This window comes from Sus scrofa, chromosome 11, assembly GCF_054392235.1.
Source record: "Sus scrofa isolate SSC_HxYL_T2T_F1_AM1 chromosome 11, Sscrofa_HxYL_maternal_Yorkshire_Landrace_v2.0, whole genome shotgun sequence".
Taxonomy (NCBI): Eukaryota; Metazoa; Chordata; class Mammalia; order Artiodactyla; family Suidae; genus Sus; species Sus scrofa.
This window is the reverse complement of record NC_139393.1, coordinates 22,280,853-22,301,447: the sequence shown is the minus strand read 5'-3', so window position 1 is coordinate 22,301,447 and position 20,595 is coordinate 22,280,853. Positions and strand designations below refer to the sequence as shown.

The 20,595-nt window shown below is 45.1% G+C and overlaps 1 protein-coding gene and 1 long non-coding RNA gene across 6 annotated transcripts in view; one reads left to right on the top strand and one right to left on the bottom strand.

Moving 5' to 3' along the window:
• LOC146398584 (uncharacterized) overlaps positions 1 to 20,595 on the bottom strand; it is a 182,972-nt gene that overhangs the window by 152,271 nt on the left and 10,106 nt on the right. The gene's annotated exons all lie outside the window — the stretch shown is intronic.
• COG3 (component of oligomeric golgi complex 3) overlaps positions 19,867 to 20,595 on the top strand; it is a 67,383-nt gene continuing 66,654 nt past the window's right edge. For all 5 annotated transcript variants that reach the window (XR_014819507.1, XR_014819506.1, XR_014819508.1 and 2 more), the window contains exon 1: positions 19,867 to 20,175. Coding sequence is in view for 1 of the 5 variants with exons in the window: in XM_021065605.2 (XP_020921264.2) it covers positions 20,002 to 20,175 (174 nt within the window). In the remaining 4 variants the exon portion in view is untranslated. The remainder of the gene's footprint in view (positions 20,176 to 20,595) is intronic.

Genomic DNA, 20,595 nt, shown 5'->3' with positions numbered 1-20,595 from the left:
AGGCTCGGATCTGATGTGACTGTGGCTGTGGTATAGGCCATCGGCTGCAGCTCCAATTTGACCCCTAGCCTGGGAACCTCCTTATGCTGCGGGTGTGGCCCTAAAAGACAAAGACCAAAAAAAAAAAAAAAATAGTGTATATTATATAAAGATTGTAAAAGTTTTCATAAGTCTTTATATTTCTTTTTTTGCCATTTCTTGGGAAGCTCCTGCGGCATATGGAGATTCCCAGGCTAGGGGTCTAATCGGAGCTGTAGCCACCGGCCTACGTCAGAGCCACAGCAACTCGGGATCCGAGCTGCATCTTCGGCCTACACCACAGCTCACAGCAACGCCGGATCCTTAACCCACCAAGCAAGGGCAGGGATCGAACCCGCAACCTCATGGTTCCTAGTCGGATTCGTTAACCACTGTGCCACGACGGGAACTCCAAGTCTTTATATTTCTGAGCTCTTTATTTAAACATCATTGGAATATGTGGCATAAACCTGATTTCACTATTTAATAAACTGGAGTAATATATACTAATAAAGATGATCTGTGGTTATTTCAGATAAACAGAAACCTGTAAACAAAGACAAGCTCTACAGCGCCCAGAAGGCTGGCGTGGAAATAGCATTGGTGAAAGTGGATACAGACATTTCTCTCTGCTTAGAGGAGCTCTTGGGATCAGCTTACTAAATGCCTGGAGACCTGTGGGGGGCCTCCCATTCTATGAAACACTCTGCAGCTCAGGAAAGGCCCACGAATTCTGTGTGTGGGCTTCCTTGGCGGGGTCCTTCGGAGATTTGGAGCACTGATGTCATCAGGGCCTGAAACTTTGAAGCTCCCTCAGGCCTTCCAGCCTCTGGGGTTAGAGGTGGGAGCTGAGATGCTTGGTTAATGTGGGCCAGGCAGAGATGCCTGTGGTTGGTATAAAACAACCAGTGGATGATGAAATGCAAACCTGGCTTTTTTTTTTTTTTTTTTTTTTTTGGTCTTTTTAGGGCCACACCCGTGGTACATGGAGGTTCCCAGGCTAGGAGTCAAATTGGAGCTCCAGCTGCCAGCCTACACCACAGCTCATGGCAATGCTGGATCAAGGCCAGGGATGGAACCTGCTTTCTCATGGATACTAGTCAGGTTCATGAATGCTGAACCACAATGGGAATTCCTCTTAGGTGCCTGTCTTAACATCTGAATGAAACACAGTGGTGGGGTTCCCGTCGTAGCAGTTAATGAACCTGAGTAGCACCCATGAGGACACAGGTTTGATCCCTGGCCTAACTCCGTGGGTTAAGGATCTGGTGTTGCTGTGGTTATGGTGTAGGCCGGTGGCTGCAGCTACGATTGGACTCCAAGCCTGGGAATCTCCATATGCCGCAGGTGTGGCCCTAAAAAGAAAAAAAAGCAACAAAGTGGTTTACTGAAGAAGTGGAATTGGGAGTTTCCTTATGGCGCAGCAGCTCAGGTATCCAGCCTTGGCACTGCAGCAGCTCGGGTTACTGCTGAGACATGGGTTTGATCCCTGGCCTGCGAACTTCCACATACCTCGGGTAAGGCCAAAAGAAAAAAGAAAAAATGGAATTAAGAAAATGAAGGAGACTTTTGGTCTGGCTTTCTGGTACGTCAGGGATCAGATGAGACACCCCTAACGTGACTGAGTTCACGGGAAGGTCAGTGAGAGCAGCTGGCTGCTGCTGGGGAACCTTGAATGCCTGGGGACTGAGCTCACTAGGATCGGGGCACCTGTTAGACACAGTGGGCATGAGATCCAGGCTACTTATTTTTAAGTGGACAGCTGAGAAAATCTGACGGTCAGTTTTTGGTAGATTACAAGTAGATCCATCCTGATGCAAAGTGTGGGGATATAAGACAAAAGCAGTGGATACATCTGTGTCTTGAAAGCTTGGTGCCAATAATGGAACCAAGAACAAGAAACTGGAAACTACCTACGTCTGTGTGACCCTTGCTGAAAGTAATAATCTGTACACGAATTTAGCATGAGGCTCATGAGAAGGAGTTCAGTCTCAGCCTGCTGAGCTAGAAAGATGTCCACGATGTGGTATCACAAAGGAAAAATTTAAGATGCTTGACTCTTCTCTTAGCAAATAAAGCATCAGACTGACCTGAGTAAGGAATGGGTGTAGGGCTCTCCATAGAAACAGACCAGTGGGATGTGTGTGTGCACATGATTTATTTTAAGGAGTCGGCTCTTGGCATTGTGGGAGGTTGGCAAGTCTGCCATCTGTAGGGCAAGAGGGCAGGCCAGCACGTTGGAGACTTAGAGGCAGGATTTCTCCCTTCTTCCTTCCTTTCTCTCTCTTCTTTCTTTCTTTCTTTTTTGCTTTTTAGGCCCACACCCATGGCATCTGGAGGTTCCCAGGCTAGGGACCAAATCGGACCTACAGCTGCCAGCCTACCCCACAGCCACAGCAACGCAGCATCCGAACCACAACTGCAGCCTACATCACACTTATGGCAATGCTGGATCCTTAACCCACTGAGCAAGGTCAGGGATCAAAACCTGCAACCTCATGGTTCCTCGTTGGATTTGTTTCCCCTTTGCCACAACGGGAATTCCTCCCCCTTTTTTTTTTTTTTAATGATTTTTATATTTTCCATTATAGTTGGTCTATAGCGTTTTGTCAATTTCTACTGTACAGCAAAGAGACCCAGGCACAAGCACACAGACACACACACACATATATATTCTTTTTCTCACATTATCCTCCATCATGTTCCATCACAAGTGACTAGATACAGTTCCCTGTGCTGTACAGCAGGATCGCATTGCTTATCCACTCCAAAGGCAATAGTTTGCAACTAGCAGGGTTTCTGTTACAGTCTTGAGTCAGAATTCTTTCTCTGGGAATCCTCAGTTTTTCCCTCCTAAGGCCTTTATTTTATTTTATTTTTTGTCTTTTTAGGGCCACACCTGAGACACATGGAGGTTCCCAGGTTAGGGATCAAATTGAAGCTGTAACCGCTGGCCTACGCCACAGCTCACGGCAACGCCGGATTCTTAACCCATGGAGCGAGGCCAGGTTTTGAACCTATGTCCTCATGGTTACTAGTCAGATCCGTTTCCACTGAGCCACGACGGGAACTCCTCCTAAGGCCTTTAACTAGGGAATGAGGCCCACCCATGGTATGGGATATAATTTGTAGTTGTTTTTGTATTTCTTTTTAAAAATTTTTAATTTTTAAAGTTATAGTTGATTTACAATATGCTAAGTTTTGCTGTACAGCAAAGTGACTGTTATACATATACACATGTATATGCATGTATATATGTATATATATACTTAACATTCTTTTTTTTAATCTTTTATTTATGTGTATATTTCTACTGTACAGCATGGATCTTTCTTATATCCTTTTCCATTATGGTTTATCCCGGGAGATGAGATATCCTGCCCTGTGCTATACAGTAGGACCTTATTGTAAATGTAGTAGTTTGCATCTACTAACCCCAGGCTCCCATTCCATCCCTCTCCTTCCCCTCCTCCCCCCTGGCAACCACTAGTCTGTTCTCTGTCTGTGCATCTGTTTCTGTTTTGTAGAGAGGATCATTTGTGCTATATTTTAGATTCTACCTACTAGGGATAATCATATGGTATTTGTCTTTCTCTTTCTGACTTCACTCAGTATGATAATTCCTAGTTGGATCCATGTTGCTCTAGATGGCATTTCATTCTTTTTTACAGCTGAGTCATATTCTGCTGTATGCATGTACCACATCTTAATCCGTCTATTGATGGGCATTTAGGTTGTTTCTAAGTCTTGGCTGTTGTGATAGTGCTGCTTCATTGAATATAAGGGTGCATGTATGTTTTTGAATTGTTTCATCCGGGTATATACCCATAAATGGGATTGCTGGATCATATGGTAATTCAATTTTTATTTTTCTGAGGAATATCCCTATTTTTCCCTGGAATGGCTGCACCAACTTACATTCCCATCAACAGTGCAGGAGGGTTCCCTTTTCATGAAGTGTAATTTTTTTTTTTTAGGGCCACACCCATGGCATATGGAGGTTCCCAGACTAGGGGTCGAATTGGAGCTGCAGCTGCTGGCCTGCAGCACAGCCACAATAATGCTAGATCTGAGCCATGTCTGGGACCTACACCACAGTTCACGGCAATGTCGGATCCATAACACACTCAGTGAGGCCAGGGATTGAACCCACATCCTCACGGATCCTAGTCGAGATCGTTAACACTGAGCCAAGAAGGGAGCTCCATGAAGTGTAACCTTAAAGTCAGCTGATTGTAGATGGTATTCACGTCATGCCTACAAATACCTTCAGAGCAGCATCTAGACTAGTGTTTGCCATGCAACTGGGCACCATGGCCTGGCCAAAGCGATGCAAAATTTAACCATCATAGGGTAGAAAATGATTAATTGATATCTTCTTTTTTTTTTTTTTTCTGTCTTTTGTCTTCTAAGACCGCACCCATAGCATATGAAGGTTCCCAGGTTAGGGGTCCAGTGGGAACTGTAGCCACTGGCCTACACCAGAGCCACGGCAACAAAGGATCTCAGCCGTGTCTGCGACCTACACCACAGCTCACAGCAATGCTGGATCCTTAACCCACGGAGCGAGTCCAGGGATTGGACCTGCAGCCTCATGGATGCCAGTGGGGTTCGCTAACCGCTGAGCCACGGTGGGAACTCCAATATTTTCTTTATTTATAATTGTATTGTTTGGTTTGAAAACTTGTATTGTGTCCTTTAAAACAACATCTTAAAAACAAAAAGGACTAGGTTGAAATACAGATGTCCAAGTTAGTGAAAATAAATAAGGGAAAATGTGAGTTATGCTATATGTAGCATTCTATTTATATTTTAACTATTTTATGTTGCTGAAAGTACACTAGATGTCTGTCAGACATAACGTTGAGCTGAAAGGTTAAGTGAGAAACTTTTGCTGGTTATTTCAGTTTTTAACTACTTGTTATTCAATGAATGTAATACTTTTATAATTAAATTTTTTTTAACTTTTTTTTTCTTTGGACAATGGAGGGGAATCTCTAGAAAAATGTATCCTGGGGGCTACATACTTAAGCCCCCTAAAACCCCTGGACTATTTTATGAAATTTTTAGTCCCCTCCGACATACTCATTTTCAAACTAGGGTTCATTGCATTGGATGGTGCAGTGACAACTCTGCTTTCTTTCTTTTTTTTTTTTTTTTTTTTTTGTCTTTTTGCTATTTCTTTGGGCCGCTCCTGCGGCATATGGAGGTTCCCAGGCTAGGGGTCGAATTGGAGCTGTAGCCACTGGCCTACGCCAGAGCCACAGCAACGTGGGATCCGAGCCGCGTCTGCAACCTACACCACAGCTCACGGCAACGCCGGATCGTTAACCCACTGAGCAGGGGCAAGGACCGAACCCGCAACCCCATGGCTCCCAGTCGGATTCGTTAACCACTGCGCCACGACGGGAACTCCACAACTCTGCTTTATCTTGAGAGGTTTGGCCTATCAATTATAACCTTGCAAATAGATTTTGTTCTTTTTTTTTTTTTTTTTTTTTTTTTTTTTTTGCTTTTTAGGGCTGCACCCGAGGCACATGGAGGTTCCCAGGCTAAGTGTTGAATTGGAGCTGGGGCTGCTGGCCTACGCCACAGCCACAGCCACGCCAGATCTGAGCCGCGTCTGCAATCTACACCCCAGCTCACAGCAACACCCTTCTTAACACACTGAGCGAGGCCAGGGATCGAACCCGAGTCCTCACGGATGCTAGCCGGGTTCGCTAACCGACAAACCATGACGGGAACTCCTCACCCAGTTTCTCTTACTGACACTCAAAGAAATCAAAATCTCTGTCAACTAGTGTTCAGTTCAGGCTGGAATTCTTTGTTTCTTTTGTCTTTTTAGGGCCACAACCTTGGCATGTGGCAGTTGCCAGGCAAGGGGTTGAATCGGAGCTACAGCTGCCGGCCTACACCAGAGCCACAGCAACACGGGATCCGAGCCGAGTCTGCGACCTACACCACAGCTCACGGCAACACCAGATCCTTAACCCTCTAACCGAGGCCATGGATTGAATCTGCATCCTCACGGATACTAGTTGGGTTCGTTACCACAGAGCCACAACAGAAACTCCTTTTTTTTTTTTTTTTTAAAAAAAAGGTAAAATATACATTTAAAAAATGTACTGTTTTAACAATTTTTAAGTGTACAGTTCTGTGGCATTAAATCCATTCACACTGTGCCACCCTCACCATCATTTCTATTTTGTCTTGTGGAACTGAATTCTAAACCCATTAAAGAAATCCCTTCAGGAGTTCCCGGCGTGGCGCAGTGGTTAACGAATCCGACTAGGAACCATGAGGTTGCTGGTTCGGTCCCTGCCCTTGCTCAGTGGGTTATGGATCCAGCGTTGCCGTGAGCTGTGGTGTAGGTTGCAGACACGGCTCGGATCCTGCGTTGCTGTGGCTCTGGCGTAGGCTAGTGGCTACAGCTCCGATTTGACCCCTAGCCTGGGAACCTCCATATGCCGCGGGAGCGGCCCAAGAAATAGCAAAACGACAAAAAAAAAAAAAAAAAACAAAAAAAAAAAACAACCCATTAAAGAAATCCCTTCAGAGTTCCTGTTGTGACTCAGTGGATTAAAAATTTAAGTAGCGTCCATGAGCATGTGTGTTTGATCCCTGGCCTCGCTCAGTGGGCTAAGGATGCAGCGTTGCCGTGAGCTGTGGTGTAGGTCACAGATGCGGCTTGGATCCCATGTTGCTGTGGCTGCGGTGTAGGCCAGCGGCTACAGCTCCAATTGGACCCCTAGCCTGGGAACCTCCATATGCCATGGATGCGGCCCTAAAAAAGACAAAAAAAAAAAAAAAAGAAGCCCCCGTTTTGTCCCTTGCCCCGAGCCCTGCCAACTGCCATCCTACTTTTGGTCTCTAGGATGCCTTTAAGGTTCGCCCATGTTGCAGCACCTGGCAGAATTTCCTTCCTTTTTCAGGCTGAGCGCTGGCTCCGTTACACGTAGGTACCACAGCGTATCTGTGCATCTGTGAGAGGACAGTGGGGCTGTCTGCACGTTTTAGCCATTGTCAGTGATGCTGCTATAAATACGAATGCATACACACCTCCCTGAGTTTCTGCTTTCCATCTTCTTGATTATCTGCCCCGAAGTGGAATTGCTGGATCACATGGTTCTTCTATTTTTAATCTTCGGAGGAACTGCACCCTGTTTTCCACAGCGGCTGTGCTGTTTTACATTCTCACTAGCGGTGCCCAAGGATTATGCTTGCTCCGCAGCCTCGCCAACAATTCATGTTTTCTATTTTTGTGGTAGTAACCAGCCTCGTGGCTGTGAGGGGATAGATATCTCATTGTAGTTTGGATTTGCCTTTCCCCACAAAGTAGTGGTGTGGAATATCTTCTCCTGTTTTTTTTGGCTATTTGTAGATCTTCTTTGGGAAAAGACCTGTTCAAGTTCTTTTCCTGTTTTTGAATTGGGTCGTTTGGTTCTTTTGTTGTTGTTTCAGCAGTTCTCTCGGCATTCTGGATGGTTATCTGTTAGGAGATGTATGATTTGCACATATCTCTTCCTAGTCTGTGGACTGCCTTTTTATACTCTTTAAAAAATTTTTATTATAGTTGATTTCTAATGTTCTGTCATTTTCTTCCATATAGCAAAGTGACTCAGTTTTATATATATATAAACACACACACACACATTCTTTTTCTGCATTATCCTCCATCGTGTTCCATCACAAGTGATCCTTGGGGGAGTTCCCGTCATGGTTCAGTGATGAATGAACCCGACTAGTGTACCTGAGGATGTGGGTTCGATCCTTGGCCTTGCTCAGAGGTTAAGGATCCAGTGTTGTCCTGAGCTGTGGTGTAGGTGGTAGACGTGGCTGCGTTGCTGTGTCTATGGTGTAGGCCAGCAGCTGCAGCTCTAATTTGACTCCCTAGCCTAGGAACTTCCATATGCCGAAAGTGCAGCCCTAAAAAGACCAGAAAAAGGAAAAAAAAAAAAAAGATAAGAGTTCCTTGGGCTATACAACAGACTCTCATTGCTTATCCATTCCAAATGCAATAGTTTGCATCTCCTAGCCCCAAACTCCCAGTCCCTCCCACTTCCTCCCCCTCTCTCTTGGCAACCACAAGTCTGTTCTCCACGTCCATGAGTTTTGTGTATCTTCTGTAGATAGGTTCATTTGTGCCATATATTGGATTCCAGATATGTGATATCATATGGTATTTGTCTTTCTCTTTTACTTAGTATGAGAATCTCTAGTTCCATCTATGTTGCTGAGAATGACATTATTTTGTTCTTTTTAATGGCTGAGTAGTATTCCATTGTGTATATGTACCACTGTCAATGGACATTTGGGTTGTTTCCATGTCTTGGCTATTGTGAATAGTGTAGCAGTGAACATAGGGGTGCTTGTGTCTTTTTCAGTGAATGTTTTAGATATATGCCTAGGAGTGGGATTGCTGGATCATGTGGTAGTTCTGTATTTAGTTTTCTGAGGTACCTCCATCCTGTTATCCATAGTGGTTTTGTCAATGTACGGTTCCACCAACCAATTCCAGCAACATATAAAAAAGATTGTACACTATGGCCTTTTTACTCTTTGATAGTATCTTTTGATGCAGAAATTTTTAAAACTAAAAAAAAATTGGAGTGCCTGCTGTGGTGTAGTGGATTAAGAATCTGATGGCAGCATCTCGGGTCACTGCAGAGGCACTGGTTTGATGCCTCGCCCAGTGCAGTGGGTTAAAGGAACTGGCATTGCTGCAGCTGCAGCACAGGTTGCACCTTTGGCTTGGATTCAATCCCTGGCCCAGAAGTTTTATGGTGAGTGTGGTCATAAAATTTTTAAAAAATAGTAAATTTTTTCATGAAGTCTGGTTGTCTTTTTTCTTTTCTTTTTTTCTTTCCTTTTTGGCCTCACCTGTAGTATGTAGAAATTCCTGAGCCAAGGGTCAGACAGCAGTGACAGCACCAGATCTTTAACCTGTTGAACCACAAGAGAATTACAACTTTGTCTTTTGTTACCTGTGCCTTTGATATCATATGCAAGAAATCAGTACCAAATTCAATATTGTAAACTTTTTATTGTATGTTTTTCTTCTAAGAGATCTTTTTGGTATTTTATTTTACTTAAAAAATATTTAGGGAGTTCTCGTTGTGGCTCATCTGTAACGAACCTGACTGGTATCCACAAAGATGCGGGTTCAATCCCTGGCCTCGCTCAGTGGGTTAAGGATCTAGCATTGCCTTGTAGGTGTAGATCGCAGATGCGGCTTGGATCTGGTGTTGCTGTGGCTGTGGTGTAGGCCAGCAGCTACATATCTGATTCGACCTCTAGCCTGGGAACTTCCATGTGCTGCAGATGTGGCCCTAAAATATATATATATATAAAATAAAATAAAAAAATATATATATATATTTACATCGGAGTATAGTTGATTTCCACTGTTGTGTTATTTTCTGATGTACAGCAAAGTGATTCAGTTATACCCATTCTTTTACTGATTCTTTTCTCATGTAGGTTATTACAGAATGTTGAGTAGAGTTCCCTTGTGCTATACAGTAGGTCATTGCTGATCTTCTAAGAGTTTTACTGCTTTAGATCTTACATTTGGGTCCTAGGTCCATTTTGAGATAATTTTTTATATGGTATTAGATTCAGGTCCACCTTCTTTTTTTTTTTTTTTTTTTTTTTTTGCATCTGGGTATCCAGTTTCCTCAGCATCATTTGTTGAAATGACTGTCGTTTCTCCATTGAATGGTCTTGCCACCCTTGTCAAAAATCATTTGTCCATATCTGTGAGGGTTTATTTCTGGGCTCCCTATTTTATAGTTCTATCTGTCTGTCTTTATGCCAGTATCACGCTGTTTTGATTACTGTAGGTTTTTTTGTTTTGTTCTGTTTTGTCTTTTCTAGGGCCGCACCTGCAGCATATGGAGGTTCCCAGGCTAGGGGTCTAATTGGAGCTGTAGCTACTGGCCTACACCACAGCCACAGAAACGCCACATCCGAGCCGCATCTGCAACCTACAGCATAGCTCACGGCACCGCCAGATCCTTAACCCAGTGAGCGAGGCCAGGGATCGACCCCACAAACTCATGGATCCTAGTTGGATTTGTTAACCACTGAGACATCATGGGAACTCCTGATTACTGTGGGTTTGTAATAAGATTTGAAATCAGGAAGTGTGAATCTGCAGCTTTTTTCTTTTTCAAGTTTTTTTGGCTATTTGGGGGTCCCTTGAGACGCCATATGATTTTTTAAGATGAGTTTTTCTGATTCAGCAAAACCCATCATTGGGATTTTATTTTTATTTATTTATTTATTTATTTATTTGTCTTTTTGTTGTTGTTGCTATTTCTTGGGCCGCTCCCGCGGCATATGGAGGTTCCCAGGCTAGGGGTTGAATTGGAGCTGTAGCCACCGGCCTACGCCAGAGCCACAGCAACGGGGGATCCGAGCCGCATCTGCAACCTACACCACAGCTCACGGCAACGCCGGATCGTTAACCCACTGAGCAAGGGCAGGGACCGAACCCGCAACCTCATGGTTCCTAGTCGGATTCGTTAACCACTGTGCCACGACGGGAACTCCCATTGGGATTTTAATAGAAATTGCATTGACTCTGTAGATTTCTTTGGGTAGTATCAACATTTTATTAGTAAGTGTTCTATCAGTTCTTGTGGCTCAGTGGAAACGAATCTGGCTAGCATCCATGAGGATGCAGGTTCGTGCCATGGCCCCTCTCAGTGAGTTAAGGATCCAATGTTGCCATGAGCTGTGGTGTAGTTTGCAGACGTGGGTAGGATGTAGTGTTGCTGTGGCTGGGAACCTCCATATGCTGCAGGTACAGCCCTAAAAAGACCCAAAAAAGTATGGGCATTCCTGTTGTGGAGTAGCAGAAAAGAATCTGACCAGGAATGATGAGGTTGTGGGTTCGATCCCTGGCCTCGCTCAGTGGGTTAAGGATCCGGCATTGCCCTCAGCTGTGGTGTAGGTCGCAGAGGAGGCTCGGATGTGGCATTGCTGTGGCTGTGATGTAGGCCAGCAGCTACAGCTCCAATTAGACCCCTAGCCTGGGAACCTCCATATGCCACGGGTGCGGACCTAAAAGGACAAAAAGACAAAAAAAAAAAAATTGAAAATAAATAAAGGGGTTCCCTGCTGGATCAGCAGGTTAAGGATCCAGCATTGTCACTGCAGTGGTGCAGGATTCCTGGCCTGGGAATGTCTATTAAAAAAAAAAAAGTTTCAATCCATGAACATGGGATGTATTTCCATTTATTTATTTATTTATTTATTTTTTCATCTTTTTAGGGCCATACCCATGGCATGTGGAAGCTTCCAGGCTGGGGGTCAAACAGAGATGAAGCACCAGCCTACACCACAGCCACAGCAACACCGGATCCAAGCCACATTTGTGATCTACACCAGAGCTCACGGCAATGCTAGATCCTTAACCCACCGAGCGAGGTCAGGGATCGAACCCACATCCTCATGGATATTAGCTGGATTCATTTCTGCTGTGCTCCAATGGAACTCCCATGATATGCAAACATTTTAAATTGTTATATCTTCTTGCTGTTCAGAATCTTTTATTCATATTATATATGGTCCTTTTGCCTCATAGCCTTTTGATATATCAGTGTTGTCTCATATTAGTATAGGGCCACCTGCTCCCTTTTGGTTACTATTGGCATAGAATGTCTTTTCCCATCCTTTATCTTTCAACCCGTTTGTCTTTGGATCTCAAGTGCGTCTCTTATAGACAGCATATGTTTGGCTCTTGTGTTTTTACCAATCTGCTTTTTTAAAAACATCTGTCTTTTGATTGGTGAGTTAAATTCACCTAAAGTAATTTCGAAAAGGAGTGACTTCTGTCCTTGCGCTATTCGTTTTCTTTCTTTTTTTTTTGTCTTTTTTGCCATTTCTTGGGCCGCTCCTGTGGCATATGGAAGTTCCCAGGCTAGGGGTCTAATCGAAGCTGTGGCTGCCAGCTTACGCCACAGCCACAGCAACGCGGAATCCAAGCCACATCTGCAACCTACACCACAGCTCACGGCAACGCCGGATTGTTAACCCACTGAGCAAGGGCAGGGACCAAACCCGAAACCTCATGGTTCCTAGTCGGATTCGTTAACCACTGCGCCACGACGGGAACTCCCGCTGTTCGTTTTCTATATGCCTTATCGCTTTTTGTCTCCTTTCCTGTTTTTCTACCTTCTTTTATGTTTGGTACCTTTTTTTGTAGTGATAAATTTTAATTTTTTTTCTCATTTCCTTTTGTGTATATTCTATAGCAGTTTTTCTCTGTGGTTACCGTGGGGATTATATTTGACATCCTAAAATTAAAGCTTTCTGAATTTATATTAGCTTAATTTCAATAACACACAAAACTGCTCTTTACAGCTCTGCTTCCAACCCTTTTGGTTGTTAATGTCACAAAATTACATCTTTTATACATTATGTGCTTCCAAACGCAAACTAATAATTCCTTTAAATGCATTAAGAAACAAGCTTTGGAGTTACAAACAAAAGTTAACAGTAACACTAGTTTTACACTAATATAAATTTTTTAGATTTTTTCTTTTAATGTATTATCTCTTAAGTCATGTAGAAAATAAAAATAGCAGTTATAGACCATTGTTACAACAACACTAGATTTCATAATTGCCTATGATTTACCTTTATTGAGATCTTTACTTTTCCATATGGGTTTGAGTTGGTGTCTAGTGTGCTTTCCTTCAACCTTGTGGCCTCCTTTGAGCATTTCTTACAGGGCAGGACTAGTGGTCATGAGCTCCTTTAGCTTTTGTTTATCTGAGAATGTCTTAACTTCTCCCTCACTTTTGACAGATACAGGATTTTGGGTTGACAGCTTTTTTCTCTTAGCACTTTGAATATATCAGCCCAGTATTTCTGGCCTCCAAAGCTTCTGATGAGAAATTTGCTAATATTCTTATAGAAAGAAGATCTTTTGTATGTGATGGTAGTGTTCTTGCTGCTTTCAAGATTCTCTTTCGGAGTACCCGTTGTGGCGCAGTGGTTAACGAATCCGACTAGGAACCATGAGGTTGTGGGTTCGGTCCCTGCCCTTGCTCAGTGGGTTAACGATCTGGCCTTGCCGTGAGCTGTGGTGTAGGTGGCAGACGCGGCTCGGATCCCGTGTTGCTATGGCTCTGGCGTAGGCCGGTGGCTACAGCTCCAATTCAACCCCTAGCCTGGGAACGTCCATGTGCCGCGGGAGCGGCCCAAGAAATAGCAACAACAACAACAACAAAAAGACAAAAGACAAAAAAAAAAAAAAAAAAAAGATTCTCTTTCTCTTCGGAAAGTTTGATTTTACAATGTGTCTCAGCATAGGTCTCTTTGAGTTCATCTTATTTGGAGTTTGTTGAGCTTCTTGGATGTTTATATTCGTATCTTTCATCAAATTTGGGCCATTTTCATCCATTATTTCTTTTTCTTTCCCCCTTTTATTGGCCTCACCTATGGTACACAAATGTTCCCAAGTCAGGGATGGAACCTGAGCCCAATCAGTGACAGCACCAGATCCTTTTTTTTTTTTTTTGGTTTTTATGGCTGCACCCATAGCACATGGAGCTTCCCAGGCTAGGGGTCTAGTCGGAGCGACAGCTGCTGGCCTATGCCACAGCCACAGCCACAGCCACAGCCACAGCCACAGCAAGCCCAGATCTGAGCTGTGTTTGCAAACTACACCACAGCTCATGGCAATGCTGGATCCTTAACCCACTGAGCTGGATCCTTAACCCACTGAGTGAGGCCAGGGATCAAACCTGCCACCTCATGGTTCCTAATCAGATTCATTTCCACTGTGCCATGATGGGAACTCCAACACCAGATCCTTAACCACCAGGCCACCAAGGAACTCTCCTCCCCCTTTTTTAAAAAAAATATTTATTTAGGAGTTCCCGTGGTGGCGCAGTGGTTAACGAATCTGACTAGGAACCATGAGGTTGCAGGTTCGGTCCCTGCCCTTGCTCGGTGGGTTAACAATCCGGTGTTGCCCTGAGCTGTGGTGTAGGTTGCAGATGCGGCTTGGATCCCGTGTTGCTGTGGCTCTGGCGTAGGCTGGCAGCTACAGCTCCGATTCGACCCCTAGCCTGGGAACCTCCATATGCCGCGGGAGCGGCCCAAGAAATAGCAAAAAAAAAGACAAAAAACAAAACAAAACAAAAAAACAAAACAAAAGATGTAATAGTAGAATAAAATCCATAATAAAATATTAAAAAAAATATTTCTTTAGATATTATCTCGGCCTTGTGTCTCCTTCTGGGACTTGCACATGTATACGTTGGTCTGCTTAGTGGTGTTCCACAGTTTCCTTAGTCTCTGTTCACGTTTTTTTTCTAATCATCTTTCTTTCTGTTCTTCAAACATGATAATTTCTGTTGTCCTGTCTTCACATTTGCTGATTTCCTTCTTCTACCAGATCGTATTTGCCCTTGAATCCCTCTCATGGAGTTTTTATTGCAGTTATTGTACTTTTCAGCTTAAAATATTCTTTTTCATCTTTTTTTTTTTTTTTTGTCTTTTTGCTATTTCTTGGGCCACTCCCACAGCATATGGAGGTTCCCAGGCTAGGGGTCTAATTGGAGCTGTAGCCACCAGCCTACGCCAGAGCCACAGCAACGCGGGATCCGATCCACGTCTGCAACCTACACCACAGCTCACGGCAACGCCAGATCCTTAACCCGCTGATCGAGGCCAGGGATCGAACCTGCAACTTCATGGTTCCTAGTCAAATTTGTTTCCGCTGTGCCACGACATGAAGGGAACTCTGGGCTAAGTTTTCTTCTTCCTCTGTCAACCAGAGGACACCTATGCTGCCATGGGTGTGATTTGAGGGAAAGGTAGAAATGCAGCAGAATTACCGGCCATGGGAGACAGTCACACATACTCATAACTTAAGGAATGGCTCGTGATTTTTTTTTTTTCTTTTTATGGCTGCACCTGTGGCATATGGAAGTTCCTGGACCAGGGGTCAAATTAGAGCTGCAGCTGCCAGCCTACACCACAGCCACTGCAACACTGTATCTGAGTCACGTCTATGACCTCAGTGCTGGATCCTTTAAGCCACTCAGAGAGGCCAGGGATCGAACCTACATCCTCATGGAGACAACACTGGGTCTTTAACCTGCTGAGCCACCACAGAAACTCAGGAATGGCTGATGTTTGAGGCTGTCTGTCTATGTATATCACATGACTGACTTCCTTTTTTTTTTTTTTTCCTTTCCACTTCTCCCTTTTTCCTCTTTTATCTCTTTCTCTTCAGTTTAATGGAGCTCCAGCGGAGAGCTCAGGTAGATGGAAGAGTTCAACAGTGCATATTCTCAGCAAATCGCATGCATCCTCTGGTTTAAGTCTTGCAACATTCCATCACACCTGTGGTAATTCATCTCCCAGACAGAGAAACTGAGGCTCAAAAATGCTAAGGTCACATGGCCAGTAGGTGGCAGAGCCAAGATGGGCAACCATTTCTGACTCCAAAAACCAGGACCTCAGCCACACATGATACTGTTCTGATTTGAAGGGTGGATGCCTGGATACTGAACTTTATCAGTGCTATTAATCATTGGCATCTGAGCCCTGCAGACTCTCTTACCAACCTTTAGGTGGGTCCCCAAAGCCTTGTGGTCCGTGTACACACAATCCCGGGGTATCCAACCCTGACCTCCACTGCCCTGCATTTCTGGAACACAGGACAACTGGACACACTGCAGGGATCTTTCCATCTTTGCATGACTGACTTCCTTCTGCCGCCAGACACTGACCCCTCTTTGTCCATTTTACTTCAAGTAAACCTCAAGCCCTGTCTTGGTTTTATTATTATTATTTTTTGTCTTTTTGCCATTTCTTGGGTTGCATCTGCGGCATATGGAGGTTCCCAGGCTAGGGGTCGAATCGGAGCTGTAGCCACCGGCCTATACCACAACCACAGCAACACAGGATCCGAGCCGCATCTGCAACCTATACCACAGCTCACGGCCATGCCGGATCCTTAACCCACTGAGCAAGGCCAGGGATCGAACCCGCAACCTCATGGTTCCTAGTCGGATTCGTTAACCACTGCGCCACGACGGGAACTCCCACTCTTGATCTTCTGAGAATGGATTAGATGCTTCTCTTCTGTGCTTTCTGTAATATCATCCTATGCTTATTCCAGTGACACTGCATCTTCTATTGTAATCTACTTTTCAGTATTTGTCTTCTTGTCTTACTAGGTTGTAAGCTTTTTGTAAAGTTAAGAAAATATTTTTTTTCTTTTTTAGGGTCACACCTATGGCATATGGAAGCTCCTGGGCTAGGGGTTGAATCCGAGCTGCAGCTGCAGACCTACGCCACAGCTTGTGGCAACACTAGACCCTTAACCTACTGAGCAAGGCCAGGGATCAAACCTGTATCCTCACAGAGGCCATGCTGGGCCCTTAACCTGCTGAGCCACAATGGGAACTCCTAGAAATGTTCTTATTTAATACTGAATACTCAAACCAGCACACGATATGGCACATAGTTTTTCTCTTTTTATGGTACTTTTTAGAAACTGAATGATGATTGACACTGTTGTGTTAGTTTCAAGTGTACAGCAAAGTGATTCAGTTCTATGGAACCCACTACAGTATTGATAAGTTGATGAGCTAATAAATACATGGGTATTTGGTTATGCTTGGAGACCCTGAATGCTATGCAATACATACACACCCACTGCACAACAAAAATGTATAGGAATAATTAATATATATACACACTGTAAATAACACATAGCATTTAAAAATATATGAAAAATAGAAAATATAAGCAATGCTTAAACAATTAAAAATGACTAGGCATTCCTGTTGTGGCTCAGCAGAAACAAATCTGACTGGTGTCCATGAGGACGCAGGTTCGATCCCCAGCCTTGCTCCGTGGGTTAAGGATCCAGCATTGCCATGAGCTGCGGTGTAGGTCACAGACGCGGCTGAGAGCCTGTGTTGCTGTGGCTGTGGTGTAGGCCAGCAGCTACAGCTCCGATTTGACCCTTAGCCTGGGAACCTCTGTACGCCGTGGGTGTGGCCCTAAAAAGCAAAAAATAAAGTTGAAATCTTGACAGGTGGTTATGCCTTTCTTCAAAATATGCCTTGATTCTAAATATTGATTCTAAATTCTAAACTAGGAGACTATTCATCTGACTTCCTCTGTTACTATGAAATAAAGCCTAAACTACCATTTAAATAAATTGTTGAGATTTCAGGTGATGTATACAATTCACTGATGTCTGAATGAGAAACTGATACAGTGAAGAAGCAAGAAAATAATTTGAAAAGGGAAACAGATCTTCAAACATTTGATGAAGCTATAAAAACCAACACCAAGAGAGGTGGTTCTGATACAAGGCATAGGATCATCCATGGAGAAATTCAGCAATTCCAAATTAACATGCTCTGATACCAAGATAGTAACTAAGACAGTATGTTAGTGGTACAGAAACAGACATACGGGAGTTCCCGTCGTGGTGCAGTGGAAACGAATCCGACTAGGAACCATGAGGTTGCGGGTTCGATCCCTGGCCTCGCTCAGTGGGTTAAGGCTCTGGCGTTGCCATGAGCTGTGGTGTAGGTTGCAGACGAGGCTCGGATCCCATGTGGCTGTGGCTGTGGTGTAGGCTGGCGGCTACAGCTCCGATTGGACTCCTAGCCTTGGAACCTCCATATGCTCCGATTGGACCTCTAGCCTGGGAACCTCCATATGCCTCGGGCATGGCCCTGAAAAGACAAAACAAAACAAACAAACAAACAAAAACCAGACATACAGACCAATGGAACAGAATAGAGAATCCAGAAATAAACCCAGACACCTATGGTTAATTAATCTTCGACAAAGGAAGCAAGATTAAAATGGGAAAAAGTCTCTTGAGCAAGTGGTGTTGGCAAAACTGGATAGCTGCATGTAAATCAATGAATCTGGAACATCCCCTCACACCGTGCACCAAAAAATAAATAAATAAAAATAAAAAATAAAAATGGTTTAAAGACTTAAACGTAAGACCAGACACCATAAAACTCCTAGAAGAGAACATAGGCAAAACATTTGCTGACATCAACTATACAAATGTTTTCCTAGGTCAGTCTAAGGCAATAGAAATAACGACAAAATATAAACCAAATTAACATACTCTGAAAATTGAAGGAGTTGCAGACATACAGGGGGCATGAGGATGTTTTCTTTTGGTGATTTCATTTTGTGACTTCATGCTAGATGATGCGGTAAAATAGAGTGTGATCTGATTTCTTCCCCTTTGATGCCTGACAGTGTTTTGGCACTAGATCTACTCCTGCCTTTAAGGTAGAACTGAACGTACCGAAGCTTCCCAGCTTTTCCTCTTGGAGGCATCCCTTCAAGCCTGTAATGCTCACCTTTAGGACTCACGCTTGCTAAAATGCCCCATGACAACAAAGTCCTAATGGGTTTAAATGTCTGTCTTCATGTCTCTCTCTTCCGTAACAGTACTGTAGAGGAGAAAGAGCCGGTCTTGTCAGGAATCCTGGTGATGACAGGTCTGCCTCTTTTTTTTTTTTGGCTTTTTAAGGCTGCACCTGAGGCATATGGAGGTTCCCAGGCTAGGGGTAGAATCAGAGCTACAGCCACTGGCTTACACCACAGCCACAGCAATGCCACATCCAAGCTGTGTCTTCAAACTACACCACAGCTTATGGCAATACCAGATTCTTAACCCACTGAGCGAGGCCAGGGATCGAACCCTGCCTGGTTCCCATGGAGGCTAGTCTCATTCGTTACCACGGAGCCATGATGGGAACTCCAGGACTGCCCTTTATTAACCAGTATTCTGAACAGGTGCCAAACCTCCCTAGGATTCAGTTTTTCATTCATTAGATGAAGATAATAGTAATGATTTTCACCAGCTTCCTCCTTGGTTTAAAGTGAGGAGCAGATGAGACGTACTGTGGACTCTGACGTGAGCATCAGCAGGGGCTTGTGCAGTGCTCAGATTTCAGTCACTGAGTGGGGCTGACCAGGGTGAGACTGAAGTACCCACTGGAAGGAGATCTTGGGATGTCTGTCTCCACCTCCTCTGCTTTCTGTTCCCATCCCTGCCTCTTGTCCCTCAGGCATCCTTCCGTTTCCAGAATATTCTGGAAATATATATATTTCCAGAATCATCAGTGTGAATTGTGCCACATCCGAGGCATGCAAAAGTTCCTGGACCAGGAACTGAACCTGAGCCACAGCAGTGATAACGCCGAGTCCTTAACTACTAGGCTACCAGGGAACTCCCAACGTGAGTGTTTTATACCTTAGAATTGCCATATGCTTCCTTCTTCCCTGCCCTTCTAATAGCTGCATTTGTGACCCACACCACAGCCCATGGCAACTCGGGATACTTAACCCACTGAGCAAGGCCGGGGATTGAACCCGCGTCCTCATGGATTCCAGTCTGGTTGAGCCAACACAGGAGCTCCAAACCTTTGAGGTTTTGTGTGTTTTCATAAATTAAGTTTCTAACAGCAGAATCATTGGATGTTGGAGAAGTTGTGGAAATTGTTAATATATTAATACGGAAATCAGCATATACACACTCAAGCCAGGCTATTAGGCTGTGAGCAGAGAGCAGCATTAGATCCCAGAACCAAAGAAAACTGGTGCCCGCAGGGTTACTAAGCACAGTTGTCAAAAAGAACACGTAACAATAAAGTTATTTATTTTGAGGAGGAGACTTCCGGTAGGGGCATTTCTTTTTCCGCCAGGGCCTATGTTCGTCATCTTCTCAGTTTACATTCCAACCGGAAATGCTTGTACCCTGTGTAAAGCCACGTCGGTCCTGGCCTCAGTCCCGCCCACGCAGAGGGGGGAAGCGCTTCCGGGGTCAGGGGTGTTCTGGCTCGCCCCGCCCCGGCGCCGGTGCCCTGCTGGAAGGCCTGGCTCTCCCGGAAGTGGCCCGGGCCTCTCTCTGTTGGGGTCCCCACCTCCCTGCTGCTGCTGCTGCGGGCCGCAGGGGGGGCAGCGATGGCGGAGGCGGCGCTGCTGCTGCTGCCAGAGGCGGCAGCGGAGCGGGATGCACGGGAGAAGCTGGCCCTCTGGGATGGAAGACTGGACACTACGGCGCCGCTGACGGACCGGCAGACAGACTCGGTGCTGGAGCTGAAGGCGGCGGCCGAGGACCTGCCCGTGCCGACCGAGGTGAGGTGACTGTCTGGAGCTGGCTGCTCTGCTCCGCTGCCGCGCCGGTGGACCCCGGCCTTGCAGACCCCGGCCTTGAGACCCCTGTCCAGGGTCTCTCCTCTCCTCCCGGGTCACGGTGGCAGCTCTGGTGGGAGAGGCCCCTTCACCTTCCTGGGCTGTCAGGCCTCGTGCCGCTCCGGACTGCCGACCTCTCCCCTCTGGCGCGGAGACGGCAGTGGGGGGTGTCCAGTGGCTAGTGGCGCTGAACGTGGGACAGTTGGCCCCGAACCTTGCCCTGGCTTCTTGCCCCCGGTGTCCCTGGTGTCAGCGAGACATGGTCCTGCTGCCCACCGCCTCTCGGAAGGAGAAGGCGCTGAACCCCAAGTGCTTTGCTTCAGGACAGACTCCTGTGGGTATTCATTTAACCACCTTAATGAA